Source organism: Canis aureus, chromosome 36, assembly GCF_053574225.1.
Source record: "Canis aureus isolate CA01 chromosome 36, VMU_Caureus_v.1.0, whole genome shotgun sequence".
NCBI lineage: Eukaryota > Metazoa > Chordata > Mammalia > Carnivora > Canidae > Canis > Canis aureus.
The window spans coordinates 11,635,575-11,655,235 of record NC_135646.1 but is presented as its reverse complement, the minus strand read 5'-3'; the positions used below and the strand labels follow the sequence as shown (position 1 = coordinate 11,655,235).

The 19,661-nt window shown below is 34.1% G+C and overlaps 1 protein-coding gene across 9 annotated transcripts in view; it reads right to left on the bottom strand.

The window, feature by feature from the left end:
* ERBB4 (erb-b2 receptor tyrosine kinase 4) overlaps positions 1-19,661 on the bottom strand; it is a 1,106,505-nt gene that overhangs the window by 277,864 nt on the left and 808,980 nt on the right. For all 9 annotated transcript variants that reach the window (XM_077885345.1, XM_077885343.1, XM_077885348.1 and 6 more), the window contains 5 exons: positions 17,164-17,277; positions 15,341-15,467; positions 8,400-8,473; positions 7,187-7,277; positions 4,611-4,810 (listed from right to left, as the gene is read on the bottom strand). In XM_077885345.1, coding sequence (XP_077741471.1) covers positions 4,611-4,810; positions 7,187-7,277; positions 8,400-8,473; positions 15,341-15,467; positions 17,164-17,277 — 606 coding nt within the window. The remainder of the gene's footprint in view (positions 1-4,610; positions 4,811-7,186; positions 7,278-8,399; positions 8,474-15,340; positions 15,468-17,163; positions 17,278-19,661) is intronic.

The window sequence follows — 19,661 nt, the reverse complement described above, 5'->3', positions numbered from 1 at the left end:
AGATCATAAACATAAAAAGGAAAAGAACAATTCATCCACTTAACTAGATAAAAACATAATATGTTTGTTTATCAAAAGGCAAAATTTCTTAAATCACCTCTGAGAGGAAAAGTTATACATAACACATTCAAGAGATAAAAATTCAATGCATTTAATTTGTGATGAGGTCTTTCAAATCCAAAAGGAAAAGACCAACTCCCAATTGAAGATAACGGAAGCTTATGACTGACTAATTTACAAGAGAAGAAACTGAAATGCTCATTCAACATATAAGAAGAGACACTATGTTAGCCAAAAAAATATGAATTTAAAAGGCCTCTTGTTCATATTTCAGATCACTGAAATTTAAAACCAAGGATAATATCCAGTGTTGTAAAGAGCAGTGAAAAATATTCTTTATCAAACATTGTTTAGGACAAATGTAAATTGACCTAGCATTTTTGAAAGATATAGAAAAATACACCAAAATGTATCATAAATAATCTCATTTATGCAGAAATCCCAGTTTGTTTATTTTAAGATTTTGTTTATTTATTCATGAGAGACACAGAGAGAGACAGAAACAGAAGGAGAAGCAGGCTCCATGAAGGGAGCCCGATGTGGGATTCAATCCTGGGACTCCAGGATCACGCCCTGAGCGGAAGGTAGGCGCTAAACCGCTGAGCCACCCAGGGGTCCCAGAAATCCCAGTTCTAAGTATTTAGCCTAAAGAAATGATTGCACATTCCAAAATGCTTTATGACCTAAGAGTCACATTAAGGCAATACTAGTAATATGAAAAATATAAGATAAATTAAATTACCATTAATACGGCACTTAATAGCTATTTTATAGGTTTCTCTTTAAGACAATAAAGTAGAACTCTGCCATGGAAGATGCTCATAATATATTAAGTAGAGACATGGATGGATAGAATTCAAATATATATGTTATTATATCATTTATAAATGAAGAGCTATGCTTCATTATCTTATATCCATAAACAAAAAATATATATTCTTCTTACACATGTCTATTGTTTTAATTTCTTTTTTTTTATTGTTTTAATTTCTAACAATGATAATTACAAAAATAAATGTATTTCCATTTTGAAAACTTAATTATGAATTTAGCTTCTCTCTTGTTTATGTCGGGTTTAAGTACATATGTACAAATATTTTTACAATAAAGGTATATGTGTTCACATGAAACTCGGATTTGAAGAATTAGCATAGTATTTATCTCTTTACTGTTTATGTTTTGGTGTTAAAAGTTTATGTTTAAATATTTTAAGAAACTTCAAATACTTTCATTAACCTGCTCTAAAACTCCTTCCAGGGGGACCTGGGTGTCTCAGTTATTAGGAAGCTGACTCTTGATTTTGGCTCATCTCCTGATCTCAAGGTCCTGAGATGGAGCACTGTATCAGTGAGGAGACTATCTGAGATGCTCTCTCCCCATGTCCCTCCTCAACTCTCTCTCTCTCTCTCTAAAATAACTAATTAGGGGATCCCTGGGTGGCGCAGCGGTTTGGCGCCTGCCTTTGGCCCAGGGCGCGATCCTGGAGACCCGGGATCGAATCCCACGTCGGGCTCCCGGTGCATGGAGCCTGCTTCTCCTTCTGCCTATGTCTCTGCCTCTCTCTCTCTCTCTCTCTCTCTCTGTGACTATCATAAATAAATAAAAATTAAAAAAAAATAAATAAAAAAAAATAAAATAACTAATTAAATCTTTTTTAAAAAATAAAAATTAAAAAAAATAAAACTCCTTCCAACCAGTACTGTCATTTTGCTCCTGCTGTAACCATACAAATAAAGAGGAAAATGTTCTAGCTTTTCATATCCTAGAGTTTCTTCAATCTCAATCTCTTCAAATTATAAAGTCTGCTTTGAAATTTTTGACTTAAAAGTGTACAATTGCTCAAGCCACTTTCATACTTTACAGATGAGGTGAAGTTTTCCTTTTGTTGTCATTACTCCTTAAATCATGTTGAACTCCAAAAACACAGTTAAAAATCAAGGCTGCCTTCTCTTTTAAGTTAGCAAGCCAATGTTCAGATTTAGATCAGAGTATTTTATGGTGACTGTGTGTGTATGCACGTACATGTGTGTATGTACATGCATATATTCTAGTGGTATGTACATGCATACATGTTATGTGTCCATATTCATATATTTATGCTTGTGTATGTGTGTATCTTGTGGTGAATATGTGTGTGTTTGTAGATATCTTGTATGTGCAAAGTATATTAAGAGGATATCTAAAGAATGCAATATGTACAGTGCATTTAAAATGAAGCAAATATTTAAGTTTTAGCATTTGCAGAGAGTACTATGGATGATAAAAAGGCTTTAATCACATGTGAGGAACCATTGTAGCTTAATGTAAACATCACAGCATTCTCTCTAAAGTTGTTTATAGGGTAATTACGTTTCTGAAAATGTCGGATCCAATGTACTGTTAGACTAAAGTTCAAATTTTGATCAATGGATTTCATGCAAAAACTGTTTGTTCTAAGATGTTACAAATTTTTTAAAAAGAAAATGCTTAGTTTTTGTTTGTTTGTTTGTTTTTACTAAAGCACCACAAAACTGTGCTTCTCCTGCTTCATTTCTTCCCCAAACTGAAAAGTCAACTCTAAGTGCATAGAACAAGAAAATACATCCATGGTCTGAAAGGGCTAAACTCAGTCTGAGGCATAACACTGAAAATTGAAAAAAAAAAAAAAAAAAAAAAAAAAGTTAACTTCTAGTTTATTGTTATTTTTACTTTTTTGGTTGCACAAAAAGTTTAGAAGTTTTAAAGAAATATGGGATAGTTACATCTTTTTTTTCTTATCTTGCTTCAGTTTTTTTTTTTTTTTTTACATTCAGTTTCCTTTTGCATTTTCTGCTTCCCATTAGCTTTTTTATTTGGTTCACAAAAGATGAAAGTAGTAAATGAGGGTTTATAAATGATTAAATAGATCAAGGAAGAATGTGTTTCTCTGATTCTTTTATTTTTCCTTAGGTTTTCTTATTTTCAGAGTTAAATTTTATCTCTAAAAGGTAGGAATAAGGGGTGCCTAGGTGGCTCCACAGTTTGGTGTGATCCTGGAGACCCAGGATCGAGTCCCACATCAGGCTCCCTGCGGAGCCTGCTTCTCCCTCTGCCTGTCTTCTTTCTCTCTCTGTGTGTGTTGCTCATGAATAGATGAAAAAATCTTAAAAAAAAATAAAAGTAGGAATGCTATCATTTTATTTTTGTTTTATTTTGTTTTTTGAAGGAGGTAGGAGAAAAGAAGACTATCACTCTGACTGAGGGAAATAGTTATAAATTTGTTGAAGAAGACTATTTTACTTCTATGAATAATCCATTTTGTCTAGGGTACAAACACACATATAGTAATGTGAGGTAGGAAGCTTAAGTACTAGAAAAAAGAAGAACAGCTTTCTGTCAGAAATCAGAAAGATATGAAACCATGGAAATAATCCAGGCTAAATAAAAGGATAAAAAGCATTCATTGAGAATATGCATATTTTGATATAAGATTTTATATTTGATTATATGTGAAACAGAAGAATGAGCTCACTGAAAACAAAAAAAGCATTTTGCAACATATTTTTTCTCTGAAAAATATTTTTAAAGGTCCAAAGCAGCTACAAGGGTCCTCGCAAATTATAAGTTATATTTTATGAATACTGCTATCCTGAGCAGTATATATTATATATATTATATATGTGTGTGTATGTATATATATATATATACATATATATATACATATACACACATTTGTGACTATTTCAAAGGTGAGATCAAACAAATAAGCAGACATCCCAATAGCAAACTGTTTCTTAGGGGTTGATTTTTAAAAGGACTGACTCATTATGATCACAATAAGTATTTGTAACAGATAATTTAAATTCTGAGTCTTTTGATTTGATATTTATCATAAGTAAGTCTGACACATATGCTTTTGCAGTGGCAATTGTAGATGTAGAAGAAAATAGTAGAAACAAACAGAAAAGTTAAGTAGTAATCACTGAAATATCAAAGTATAAGATAGGAAGGGCATAGTTATGTACCCATGAAAACATCATTTGCTTCTGTGTAACAAAGAAATGATGGAATGAATCAGTAAGTGGCAAAATAAATGGAAAAAGAAACCGTGAAATGCCTACAGAAATGTATTTATGAAATAAACTTTCTTCTTGAACAGCACACTTCTTGAACAGCATTTTTTTACACATTTCAGAACACATCTGCATTTTTTCCACCACTTCCCACACGACAAATACTCAATGAAACCAAAAGGCAAACAGAAAACTCAATAAGGCAGATTTCTACAAACTGATTGTGTCCAAGGAATGCACCCAAGGTACCTATTACATATTTAGATTCCCAGGTTCCACCTACACTTATTGAGTCTTAGTCTGAGTAGGAAGTTTCTTGCAATTGGGCAAGATTTGCAAGCATGCAGTACATTATAAAAACATGCAATAAATGTCACCCATAATTAACTACCCTCCTTCTTAAGAGTTGAGAAAAAAGAGGGAACAGTTCTGACTCAGTTATTTTCGATTGTTTAATCCAATGCAGAATGGCAGAAAATGTTCAAAGTTTCTGTTTTAATATCCGAATAATATACTTACTACAGTTTTCAGCTTTCCTGTTATCCCGGATCACTATTCTTTGGTTGATAGTGCTGAAGAGTGTTGTCCAATTAATGGTATGGTAATAACACAGGTTGCTGTTGTCAGTAATATAGATGTTTCCCGCACTGATTTCCTTCAGGGATTGGAATTGTAGAGAAGTGATGCCCTGTTGCTTAAGGATAAGCAAGGAGAGGCCACTAAAGAGAAGGAAGGGGGTAAGTGGAACAATACTTAATATGTATATTTTAATAAATATTTTCTTACATACATTCTTGAAGTAAAATAAGGATGTCACATTTTACTCCAAAAAGAATGATAGTAGAACATAAAAAAGAGACCGAGTCACTTAATTGTGATCTGAGTATTATTTCTCTACATGCTATATATACTGAGTTTCAAAAGGAACCATTTGACCTCCAAAAGGAGACTATTTACTTGTTAGAAGTATAAATATTAATGATATTTCTCTGTCTACATATTCACCACTGACATCTGCTCACTATTTTTCCCACTATCCCCCCAGTCTCAGGTTCCTCAAGGATGAAATTGTGTTTTAAAACTAAATAATTATGGGATCCCTGTGTGGCTCAGTGGTTTAGCGACTGCCTTCAACCCAGGGCGTGATCCTGGAGTTCCAGGATTGAGTCCCACATTGGGCTCCCTGCATGGATCCTGCTTCTCCCTCTGCCTGTGTCTCTGCCTCTCTCTCTCTCTCTTTCTGTGTCTCTCATAAATAAATAAATAAAACCTTTTAAAAAATAAAATAAAATAAAGCCAAACAATTAGGGGAATCTGGCTGGTTCAGTTGGAGGAGCATGAGACTCTTGATCTCAGGGTCATGAGTTTAAGCCTCATGTTGAATGTCGAGATTACTTAAATATATAAAAACTTTAAAAAGCTAAATAATTTATAAATGTTTATGGAATGATTATTCATCTACTAAAGTAAGAAATTAATTCTACTTAATTTAATAAATTTAGACATGCTTTCAGAGGGTAAATATTACAGAGGATGACTATAGATATGCAGCTTTAATTTATACCTCAGAAGCCGAAGCATAATTGTAATAGTTGAAGAATGTATGAGTAGGGATAGGAAGCATTAAAAATTAAAGAGAAGAATGAAATTAAGCTAAAAGTTTAAAAAAAATACTCAGAAGGCTTGGACAACTGGGGAAAGCATCTCTAAAAGTTAAATAACAACTATACTGGGGAAACAAATTACCATTTCAAGGAAATTATTTTTATTTTAACATATTCTATATTTTGTAATTAAAGTCCTTTCCCATTCTCTAAAGAATCATCTGTTTCCCACATTCCAATCAACTAATGAACAATATTTTACATTTTGGATATCAAAGCTGTCCCCTTTTATTTTATTTATAAATCTAAATATACTTTGCTGCCAATACTCAGAATTTTTTCCATGTTGTTGTGTGTGTATGTGTATATACATATCTAAAGATTACATGATTATATATATACACACATACACATATACCTACATATATACCTATGTACATATATGCGTGTATATAAAACTCAGTACATGTATATTCGACTGAGATGTAATTCATTCTCTGAATCTGTGTTCCCAGCATAACCATCTTAAGTTGTTTGTTACGATGTGAACATAATAATGTTTGACAGACTTTTAACATTTGATTCAATGGATAGTAAAATTTGGTTGCATGTAGCACTTGAATAAAGTGAATCTCTCAAATATAGTTTTTTATTGAGAACTTTTCCAATTTACAGTTTAAAACCTCTCACAAAAAAAAAAAAAAAAACCTCTTACAGATCTTATTTTAATAGCAAAATTCTGTGGACTTTCTGTGAAATGTTATCATGGGATATTTGATGACAATATTGATTTAAGGCATCTTTCAGATTTAAGTAGAAAAAATGAAATCTAAATCCCTTTATGTAAATCAACCTTTAACTGTTCATAAATAAGAATCTCACACAGATGAAATCTAAAATAAAGTAAAATAAAGCAATGGCTTAATAAATATTAACTCACATATTTTTATTATGTGAATTAAAATACTGATATTAGACTTTAGAACAGTGTGCTTCTGAGCCCTGATTTTTCCACCTATTATTAACCAGCATTGCATGTAGAGTGGTGGACCAAGTCCTGAAATATCAGATCCATGATTCAGGGCTCAAATGATGGCATCAGGACAAGACAAGAATTTCCTGGTAAAACAGCATTTGTAACCCACACACTTAAGCCATTATCAAGCCATCATTCCATGGTAGTTTTTAGTTATGATTTAAAAAGTTCAAAAAAAAAGGTTCAATTTTATGCATTTCATGCCAGCAAAACACTAATATTGCTTTAAGTGAGAGACAGTTGAAAAATCAAATTGTTCATTCTGCATACTTTATTTATTTTGTAGTTTGCCTCCTTTAAAGCACAACCAGGGGTATTTTTCATTGGGCTTACCTTTGGAATTAAAAATGGAAACCCACTATTTCTGATTCAGTGAGGCTGAAAAATTGACATATGTACACATGATGCTACTCTTGAAATCAGGAAGACCTGCATCTCTGAACGTATACACCCACCTATAGAGTACTCTTCCACCAATGGTCACCAGGTTGGAAAAAACACTGAAGTCGGTCATGTTTGGAGGCCATGACTGTATGTTCAAGAAACCTAAAACAGATAAGGGAAGTAGAAAAAACCCTCAGAATCTTATCATTATCTTCATGACTGTTTTAATATTGAGTATCCTTGAAATATGATGAATATGTCTTGAAATACAGGAAGTAAAAAAATAAAAGACACTGAATATTCCTAATTTGAGTCATTCTATTCTATCTCACAGTTCCTCTTCCAAGACAGTGTCTTACCCAAAGCTCCTGGGCCACAATAATCAATAGATAATGAATATCAAACTAATAAGCACAAAAATCTAGGTTTCTCAAACACACAGAGTCATAGAACTATATATATAAAAAAGATTTAAATGATCTTTAATTTTATTCATTCTTCTAAAATCAAAAATACTTAGTCTAATTACATAAAGAGAAAAATACAGCTTTAACTTGTCTGGAAATGCTTTGACCACTTTATCTCAACACTTATGACAACACATGTCTACATTGCAGCCTAATGCATTCATACATATGCACAGTTTTTCTCATTTAATTTTTCATTCTTTGATAACAAATCCATATCCAATTCATGTCTATGAGTTTCCTATAAGCTACTATCTAGCAGCCTTGGACATATTAAGTGCTCATTGAACATGTGCTAAATGAGTGTCACATATTATCAATGCTCAATAGTACTTCTTGTGAAAAAGTAAATAGAAAAACATGGATCAAAGATCAGTTGACACAAACACAGCAACATAAAAATGTCAAGGATATTTTATTTTATAAATTCTATGGGCTGGGATCCCTGGGTGGCGCAGCGGTTTGGCGCCTGCCTTTGGCCCAGGGCGCGATCCTGGAGACCCGGGATCGAATCCCACATCGGGCTCCCGGTGCATGGAGCCTGCTTCTTCCTCTTCCTATGTCTCTGCCTCTCTCTCTCTCTCTCTCTGTGACTATCATAAATAAATTAAAAAAATAAATAAATAAATTCTATGGGCTTTCAAAATGTACACAAATGCTAAGGAATAAAGACATCCATCACTTAAAGTGACATGCATTTTCAAAACTAGTATTTGCTTTCAAAATAAGTTGCTGATTTCAATATTATGCAATATTTTCAAGAAAACACTAGAATTCATATAGTCCATAACACAACAATTGTACTTTAAAAAATTACCCGTTATCTCTCGAACTGTGCGGAAGACATTCAGTTTCTCTGGGTCTATGGCTTCAATTGCATTGTAAGGGTCCCTAGAGAATCAAGAGATACAGCCAAATTTTAAATTAGATAAAGGAGGGAAGACATAAGAAATGTGACTATAGTTATGTCACCCAAATTGAATTTTAAGTAACAATAGAAAGATAAGCAATGTCTTGCCCAAAGATTTTTATGCTACATGTGGAGGATTAAAAGGTGCTTTGAGGACATTTATGGTGACATAAAATATGAGTTCCTCAATGAAAGCTATTCTAGATCTAGAGGAATGGCCCAGTTTGACTATCCTAAAGGAACCTCCAAATATAACAAATCCATTTAAAAATAATTTTATTTTACCTTTAAAGATTTTTTTTTTCTTAATTGGGAAGAGTATACTCTGCAAATAGTAATGATGAAAACAATTGCTTTTGGGGCTCCTTGGAGCATCCTCAATTACTAAAAGCACTTAAAATTTCATAAGATTGATAAAAAGAAACACATAAAATCATTTTTTCTTCTTTCCTATATCCTTATATTTATTAGTGAATTGTCATAACATCATATGAAAATTACTCTTCATAAGGATTACTTAGAATATTCTTGTTCCAATCTGGTTTATTTATATTTGCTTTTATAGCACAGGAAATATATGCTTCCATCTTTATGAATCATACTAATATCTAAAATAAAGTCTATAATAAATTTAATAATATCCAAAAGGTATAAATTTTGGAGATTTAAAAAATACCATCTCCTATGGCGTAAATATATTTTTGCAATTAATGTTATTGATATATAGATGCTCTGTCTTTTCAAAATGAACATAAAATAAACTTTTAAAATTAAATATTTATTGAATTTTTAAGAAGTTTTCTTCTTAGGAAGATACTTTCCATGTTTAATATATTGACCATACAAAATAACTGCATACTTGCAAATAACAGCAAACATTTCTGGGTAATTCAAGCAGTATTTTCAGCTGTTTAAAGGAATGCATCTTTTTTTAAGTTTCATTACTTTGAAAAACGACCTGTACTGTCCTGGGCAAGTAAAGATCTCATATCAATGTACACCTTCCAGAGAAAAATTAAATTCTATTCATTAACCACTTCTCCAAGAGAGAGCAAACTTAAGAACAATGAACTTAGGTTGTTTTAGAAGCATGTATCCATCCGTAGCAATCAACTGAGCTTTAGTCTTGCTGTGGACATCTGTTGTTTTTACATGTTTGAGAACCTTCTTTTTCATTTGGGAAGTAAACAATAAGATACAATGATATGTTAGATACGGCTTTAATAGGGAGAGCATTCAGGTTGCTTTACAGCCCCCTGACAAACAGAAAGGCATACAGTTGGCCTATCTTCTAGGAATTTGAGTCTGAACCCAATGACATTAATTCATTCTTCCATTAGAACCTTGCAAACACTATTAGTTCCAACAACCTTCATCTCTCAACTTGGCTCTCTCAACTTGGTTCATCTGCATATGCTTCTATACTTCCATATTACATCTTAAAAAAACAAAACAAAACAAACAACACTCTGCTTGATTAAATACTGTTTCAATCTATGAAGTGTAATTGATTCAATGTACCACTAGTTTAAGAGGGAGTGTCATAGAAGGCTTGGAGAAACACTATAAATGAGTTTCCCCATAATTCACACATAATTAAGAATTTTCTCACTGTGATATGAATGTGTCTCAAAAGCTTAAAGTCTAAATTAAATGTTCTGGCAAACTTGCTCTATTTAAAACTGAAGATAAATCGAACAAATAACTACTCTTTTGATTAATGTGAAGCCAAAAAATTAAGTCCTCCATGCGGGAAAAATCTTGTTGTTATCATTTTTTTAATGTGCAAAGACTTTTGTATCCAGAGAAGAAATCAGCTCTGCAGTAGTAGAATGAGCTTTCACCATTTGTTGTTTGATGAAAAGCAGTATATAGAACAGCTCTGGTCATATAATCAAATATCTTGGCTTTATTGAGAAACACTCAAAATTCAGGGCAAGCACACAATAATGGGGTCAGTCCAAACCTTTACTGAGAACACTTCCAAGTTGCCAGGAATGAAATGAATTCTGGACTGTTCATATGAAGCCCAATGGACCACAGAAATTTTATATACTTAATTTTAGAGATTCAGGACTCTCATAAAATAAGTTGACAGATTCCTACTTACCAACTTCAAAGTACCTGCAGGGAGTTGCATCCTATAGCCACCTGAAATCCATAGTCCTTTAAAATTGAGAACGTCCCTAGCTAAATGCTGAGCCATGTGTAAGAACTTTATGTCCACCCTGTTACTGTGTTCAGTGATCCAAGATAAAGTTCAGGATAGAGAAACATATTTTTACAATTCCATTGAAATCGCTTTATTTTTCACCAAACCCATTTCTCTTTTCTATTGTATATCATCATTATACGCTTCTCTAAGTGTTTTCTTGCTTGTGTCTCATTGCAACACACCGTGAACATGCTTATTTGGTGAGCATTTTGTTACTCTAAGTACATGATATGACTATTATCAAAAATGACAAGAGATGAAAAGTGAACATTCCTAGGGCTAACCCTAAACACAGGTTTCCCTGTGGTTCTCACTCTAAATAAAGGAGTAAGCATGTCTAGTCTATTTCTGGCAATGACACCACTGTACTATAAACTTAACATGCCAATTAACTTTTTTGAGTTCTTTTATATGTTAAAATTGTAATGACGAATTGACAGTAGGTTTACTTTTTGCAGAAACTTGCATTTTAAAAACATAATCTCATCTAATTATGGATTTTACCTAGTAGCTTAAAGAAATACCTTAGCTATTTTACTCAAACCATATATTCTATGAAAAAAATAGTAGAAGACTGAGGGTAATGGGAATTAGGTGAGTAAAAACATGTCTTTAATGTACTAGAAGTTTTAGCTTATAATACTCCATGTTACTCACATTTAAAACCTCTCATGTATACATTGTATACATAATACACATAATGCCTATACATTTATAAGATGTCTTAGATCTAAAAAAAAAAAAAAAAAAAAAAAGATGTCTTAGATCTACTAAATTAACTTTTTATCAATACCTCCCTAAGATCAAGAGAAAGGTTTCAGGATATTTGTTTTGTATTGGAATAAAACTGGATATGAAAAATATCATATACCACATATATATTCGTCCTGGAAAATGCCTTCTATATTATGGTAGGGACACAATAATATTAATTATAAATGTTAGTATTAAAATATACCAAGTTGGACGCCTGGGGTGACTCAGTGGTTGAGTGTCTGTCTGCCTTCAGTTCAGGTTGTGATCCTGGTGTCCTGGGATCAAGTCCCACATCGGACTCCCTTTGTGGAGCCTGCTTCTCCCTCTGTTGTGTCTCTGCCTCTGTGTGTGTGTGTGTGTGTTTGTCTCTCATGAATGAATAAAATCTTTTTTTCAATAAATAAATAAATAAATAAATAAATAAATAAATAAACCAAGTTAAGTGCTATGATTAAGAAGAAATAATAATCTTCTGAACTAAGGAGTTATCGCTTATCATAAAGGAAATATTGCCACACCAATAAGTTTGCCTTTGTTTGGTTTTTAGTTGTCTACAAAATAATGTTACACTGTATGTTGTGCTATAACTAGATCTAGTCGTTGAGATTTTTATTTAGCGCTGCCCTCTCCTCCTTCTCTTTTTAAAAATTCTCTCTTTCCCTTTTGTCTCCTCCTCCCTTCCTCCCCCCGCCTCTTTCTTTCCTTTTCTTTTTTTATAACATTAATGTTTTACAATATGCCAGGTACTTGGGTGAGCACTAAAAAATAATTTTTGTTTTTAATCTCTACACTAACCAGAGAAGGTAGGTATTTATTATAAACCCAATTCTCGGAATATAAATAATAGTGAAAGGGAATATAAGGGAAGGGAGAAGAGATGTGTGGGAAATATCAGAAAGGGAGACAGAACATAAAGACTCCTAACTCTGGGAAACGAACTAGGGGTGGTGGAAGGGGAGGAGGGCGAGGGGTGGGGGTGAATGGGTGACGGGCGCTGAGGGGGCACTTGACAGGATGAGTACTGGGTGTTATTCTGTATGTTGGTAAATTGAACACCAATAAAAAATAAATTTATTAAAAAAATATATAAACCCAATTCTCAACTTTACATTGGAAGAAACTGAGCATGTGACACATGATGGAAGCCAAGAAACTCAGTAAAATTCTCTACGGTTAGAGCCTCCGATCAAACTCTAGTCTAGTTTGGATCATATTACTGAAGTAGGAACTTTAACTCTTACTTTCTGAGCTCATTTTTAAGAGAGGCTTTGCTTATCTTTCTATTTCTAATCATGTGAGTCAATTTTCTATAATTCATTTTCTCCTGAATGAATTAGTAAGCTTGTTTTCCTTGAAAGTCTAGATTAGTCTTATACTTTGTAATGATTCTTCTCATAAATTTGTGACTATAAGGTGTCTATTGTGCAATATATTTTTATATCTGGACATTACTGCTTTCCTTTTCTTACATTCTGTTTATTAATATTCCCCTATTCTGGATGTTAGATGATTCATTTTATGCAAAACCACTTTACAATTAGTATAAATCTAGGCTTTTGATAAATATGCTCCATAAGGAACTAAGATTATAATAACAATTTTGAAGTGTATTAGGTTATCTTTGTCAAATTTCCCCACGCATGTTTTACCTACAACAGTAACCATCCCTGGGTTGCTTTTGTTGGTTCGTAATCCTGCAAGTATCACAGAATTCTTGTGGTGGTTCTCCATGGGGTCAATATTTCCCCCCAAAAAAGGGAAGTTGGGACATGTGTAGAGGCATATCAGTTGTAACAGAGATTGGGGGACATTATAGACTTTTAGTAATAACCCCCAGACAAGGAAATTAAATGTCTTTCACAGCAAAGGTTTGCTTCATGTCTTGAACAACCTTAAAATGTCCCATCCAATTAAGGACTCATGTGCACAAACTTCATAGTTGATTATACCATGACTGTGTGTAATTCTGTAATCATGTCGCCTCTATTTGAATGGTATTTATTTCTGTCTTCCTCTTGTCATATAACAATGTCTGTTACTTATTTCCTATTCCAGTGATCAGTTGTTCCTCTGCTCTTTATTTCCCCATACTTCTTGTGCAGAATGACTTCTAATATTATTTCTCATACAAACTTTCATTATAAGTAGAAGCTAAGCATTTTCCCACCAATGCATACTTTATTATCCATTACTTTTCTTGCATTTTTCTTTAAATCACAGAGAATTAGAATCACTTCATAAAATTATATAGATAGGTAGGCTACATTATCTATGATTTTTATTTCCGAATTCAAAAATAAGTAGGAATACACCTAATATATAAAAGATGGATGTTGGGTCTGATTAGTATGAAAAATATTTCCCCAATGCAATTTATGAGACTATGTTTTCCAATCTTTCCCCACATTGATGGACTTGAGGCCAATTCCTTTATTATACGTGGTGTGGAAGCAGACAATGCAAATTAACTAGGTATGTCTTCTTATTTCTCAGAAGATGCTGTTAACATAATATGATCTTTCATTCATTGTGGTATTAGGTTTTGAAAATAGTTACAACGTGGATATATTGTTTTAGTAAATGTCATATATGCATTCAATTATGCATATGACCTAAATATTTACCCAGGTCACCTACCCAGTGGGCCAAGGAGGTGAGGACGGCAATGTAAATGGATTCAGAGGGTTAGTAGCAACTCAGGTAAATCTGGTTGTCCTATCTCAAAATGGCTAAGACCACCCATCTCCAACAGATTATTGCCATGTAGGAGTATGTGCTAAGAGTAACCACCCTAAGTCACCATGTTATTAAAGAGAATTTAGAAACCTTAACCACATATATATATATTTTAAACATTGCTTGGGCTGAATATAACATATATGGGGCAGAAAGTATGTACACACCACTACAGTATCTGGCATGAACCCATATTAAAAGCTACATTTTAAAGTAAAGAAATGCTTTATGCAATAAGACCTACTGTAATTTATTTGTATGGAAAGAAACACTTTGTTCTATTTCTCTTGCTGTTCCTATTTGGACATATTTATTCATAATGTGTTAAATTATTTTGCTTCTAGAAATGATTTGATATATGTTTAGAGTTAAGATTTTGAACTGAAATATGTGAGTAATATTCTTTATCTGTAGCCTGTAGCACTAATATTTAGGGATTAAGAGTAATACAGATAAATAGATAAAATATAAAGTAAAAATATTGACATCTTTATTACAATTGAAAGCATACAAACTTGGTTGTTTTCCCAGTTAAAACCAGCAGGTGGTTCTGTAATGAAGAAACCTGGAAAAATGTTACAATTTTTATTGCTAAAATGAAATTCATTTACTAGATCTCCTGTACTAGTATTAATTTCCTAACCTAAGAGAAAGAGAAGAAGATATATCAGGGCATAAAGAATTTCTGAAAGCTCAAGAGAATTTCAACTTACTGATTTGTTTTCTACGAGATACATTTTAAAAGGAACATTAATTTATGTTGTCCTGAACTAATCAGTTAGGAATTTCAATGAAATTCCTCACTTCACTCATTGACATGGTTTCCCTAAACATATCTAAAAATGTATCAATCTTTCTGAAATCTGTGGATTTGAGAATATCCTATAAATACATTTTAGTTTATATATAAATTTATATTGCCAAATCTAAGTAGTTACTAAACTCATAGTCTATGTATCTTAAAACTGTGGTTGCTACTTTCACTGCTGATAAAATCTGACATTTTATTTTGTTGGAGAAGAGCATTAATGTAGGGCAGAACTCATCTGGCACAAAACGAATCAAACAGACAAAGCTAAAGAATCTCTTAAGGTTTGTCTACACTTTGTAAAATAATTTTCTACAAAAATTTAATACTGACCCATGAATACCAGTGACAAGGAAGATCAAATTCCCATTGATTTTGGTGCAGTTTATGAATTTGTCAATGTTACTGGAATCCACAGTCTGAGCCGACATCAATGATCCTGTGCCGATGCCATCACAAGCTGTAGAAACATGACTCACAATCAGGGAGTTGAGAAACTTTGTGTTCAGTCAATAGATCTATTGCATTTTTATTGTAAAATAAGAATATTTTTTCATTATAAAATGAAAAAAAAGTTCATCATAAGAAATAAAATGTTTTCCAACAAATAAAATAATAATTTATTCATGCAACATTAATTGCTGGGCCTGCTATAAAGCATTGTCCCTGCATTATAGTCTAGTGACCATGATGCATAAGAATCATATCTTATATCAAGTCCCAGGATACCCACACAACACAGGCGTAACTAAAACAAAACTTTTATCAGTACTTGCTTTTGCCACATTAAATCAACTATTTTCTCATCCACCCTAAGACATCATTTTTAATACTTTTAAATCCTGATCACTTAAGTAAAATAATTTATACAAACTGGTTTTAAAAACACTGGTCTAATTAACCATGTATATTAACGTACTAATGATGTAGGTTTTAACCAGAATCAAGAGCCCTTTAAGGATTTAGACTTAAATTCTTCTTTTTAAGATTTTATTTATTTATTTGAGGGGGAGAGAGAGAGAACACAAGCAAGGGAGGGTAGAGGGAGAGGAAGAGGAAGAGGGAGAAGCAGACCCCCAGCTAAGCACAGGCGCAATGTGGGGCTCAATCTTAGGACCCCTGAGCCCTAACTGGCTGAGCCACCCAGGCGTCCTACACTTAAATTCTTAAATTGACTATTACCTGTACTTTCTGAAGGCTCTACTTAAAAACAAAACAAGCAAAATAAAGAGTGTAGGGTGGGGGGGAGAGAGACAAGAGGGAAGAGAAAGAGAATGTAGTCTAAAAGTAAGTCTGAAGTTTGCCCTTTTTAAAGGCCATCTTTGGGGCACCTGGGTGGTTCAGTCCTTAAAGGTCTGTTCGGCTCAGGTCATGATCCCTGAGCCCTGGGATGAGCGTTGCCTCAGACTCCTGCTCAGCAGGAAGTCGGTTTCTCCCTCCCTATCTGCTGTTCCCCCTGCCTGTGAGCCTGCTCTCTCTCTCTCTCTCTCTCTCTCTCGCAAATAAATACTTTTTTAAGGCAATCTTTGATACTTTGGAAGGCTTACTATCATTCAGAAAATTTGGACTGTACTTACATCCTGTTTAGTTTCATTCAAGTGAGGAATTTGAACACCATAGCTAAAAGAGATTTCTTTCTCCACTAAAAGTCTGTAACAGGAATTATCTGCAAGATTTATTTAATACTTATGGTAAATTTCCTTGTTATTTTATATATTTAATCTTTCAAAATGGTTTTGAAGACCTGGAGGTTTAAGTATCGTGTTATTTGTCTCTTTGCACCCCTTCATATACATAGCAGATCATTTAGCCTACAGTGGCAAGTAATTAATATGGATTCTTGGTGCTAAAATAATCAAGCAATCCCTTATTATGTGCATAACTTCTAAGATTAGCTACATATAGAATAAAATGGAACTTCTTTCCTGAGTTTCTATCAAAGTTAACTCCCAGTTTAACCTGGATCATTTAGCATATATTATTCGAAATCAATAATATACATTGTTAAGACAGTTGATATTTCATGAGATTATTCAAAGTCATGGAAAAGTATGTACATGTAAGAGAGGTGAACTTAGCCAGTCTTTTAAAGAATAAATGGAAAAACCTTGGAGTAGGTCCCCCTTCTAGCCAAAGTAATCTCCGCTATCACTCACCTTTTGGGCAAATATCAGTGCAAGGTTTACACATTTTAATCCCATTTTCTTCTACTTCCATCTTGGAACTAGGGCAGGCACGCACACAAGAACTGGAATCCACCACAAAGTTATCTGATTAAAAAAAGAAAAGGTAAAATTAACAACAATGCTGATGTTTAGCAAACAAGTTTAAAACAAAGTACTTTAGGGCTTAACAATGTTTAGCATCATTGATAGTATACATGTCTCTTTCCCTAAAATATCCCAGTTTAAATATCTCAACTTGAAATAGAATCTATGAAAATCCACATTCAAATCCAAGGGCAGCATGTGTTAACAACAGTTAGTACTTGCTTGACTACTGCTCCACATCCTGAATTGCCCCCAAGATAGAGTGAATTTCTTTTATAGACTTAGGAAACTACATGACATTTAGTTTGTGTTTTTCAATAGTTCCACTTCATTTCATGTCATGATGCAAGTCTGAAGTCTAAAAATACTTCAAGTTACATGAAGCACAAATGAAGCTGAAGTTGAAGTGCCTTGGATCAAGAGAGTGCACTTCATATCCAGGAGGAAATGTTCAAAATGTGTTCTATCCTTCAATGGAATGCCATAGAAACTGTTCTATAGTTTTATATGAAAAAACAAAATGGAATTTGAAAGGCAGCACTTTAGGAAAGGTATACTAAATAAACCAGGAATGTCTGATTACCTATTATGTTGGTGAAATGTTTAGGGCTCCAGTGATCTGAAATATGCCAGGACATTGCCTCCCACCCCACCCCACACCCCTGCCGAAAAAAAAGAAAAAAACAACAACAATAACAAATTATTGCATTTAGAGCCTCCCACAGTAAAGGGAAAACACAATACCTGCTAGGCCACTTTATATTTTAAAGGCAGTATCCTTCCATGTGTAGGCATGCTGCTTCTAGCCTAATATATTCAGTGGTATGGAAGGCATCTGACTTTGAAGGGGGCTCAGATCAGGAAAGGCAAATGGTGTAGGTCCAGTCTGGGATGCAAGCATTTCTGATACATAAAATCCAAGAGGTGGGGTGACTGGCTGTTTAGCTGGTTAAGTCTCTGACTCTTGGTTTCACCTCAGCTCATGATCTTGGGGTTGTGGGATCAAGCCCCGGTTGGACTACGTACACACTCAGCATAAAGTCTGCTTAAGATTCATGCCTCCTCCTTCTCCCTCTCCCTCTGCTCCTCCCCTGCTTGCTCTCTCTCTCTCTCTCTCTCTTTCACACACATACACACACACACACACACATACACACACACACAAACAAATCCAAGAGGTTATATGATATTAGGAATGTCTGTGGTGGAAAATATGCTGTATGGAGTTATGGCAAGTCCCAGCTGGAAAATCATATCAGAGACCTCTAGGATTCTAGAGCTAAGCCATGCCATCTGTAGCACAGAATTTTACACCATTTAATAAACAGCTCCTCATATGCTTCTGGGTCCTGGTAGAAAGAGAGTGTCTAACCATGGGTCATTGATCGACCTTATATTAGAACTGCCCATCATAACTCAGGTTTTATCAGAACCATGATGTCATACTGTTGGGCAGGTCCAACAGGAATCCACTCTAAGACAGAAGCAGTGCATTTAGGATTGGATATGAGTCAGAGCAGAGGAACAAGTAAATTGCATAAGCAGGTGGCCCAGACTCCTTGTGCTGGCTCATGAGATTGAGCTCATACCGACGGCTGCATGGGGACCAAGAGAAGGCACCTGTGACAAGCTAAGAGAGGGAGGACAAAAACAAAGTACTAAGTTTGGTATGTGGGTGCAAGCAGCTCAAAATGAACGGCAGCTGCCCTGCAGCCTCACTCAGGAGGAGACTTGAAAGACAGTGGCAAGGAAAATAATCCTACCAGTGGGCATGGTTCTGGGTAGTTCAAATGGTTGCTTACTTTGTATGGAAGTGACCTGAGCTTAGAATAAATATGGATTCATGAGCAGGGGCTTGCCCGGGGAGAAGAAATATTGGAAAATCTGGGATTGAAGGGAATCTGGGGTAAAGGGATGCATATGGATCCATGGGGGTGGGCGAGGTGTGAGCTTTATATTTCCAGTCATCCACCAGAGGGCATCCACCACCAAAAAAGGTACATTGTTGCGACTGCATCACAGCCTGTTCCTTTCCTTTTCTTCCTCCTCCTGTCTTCAGTTTGAGAATATTCCTCTTTAACAACCTAATCTCTGTCTGAAGGGAAACCCAACCTGCAACAAGTGAAGATACTGTGTATTATACAACCACCTTTCTGCAAGGCCTTCAGGAACACCCCATATTTAAACACTTCTACATTTTCCCAGCAATAAATGCCAAGTGACGTAAATACAAATTATAAATACTCTCATATCAGCTAGGTTCAGATTTTGCAGCCAAATGAGTTTCAAAACCTATTTATCTGGAGTTTTTTGATTTTAGAATTCTAGGTTAAGGATTGTAGAGCAGTATTTAGAAGCTAAATGTCTTTGTTTTTCCAAGATAG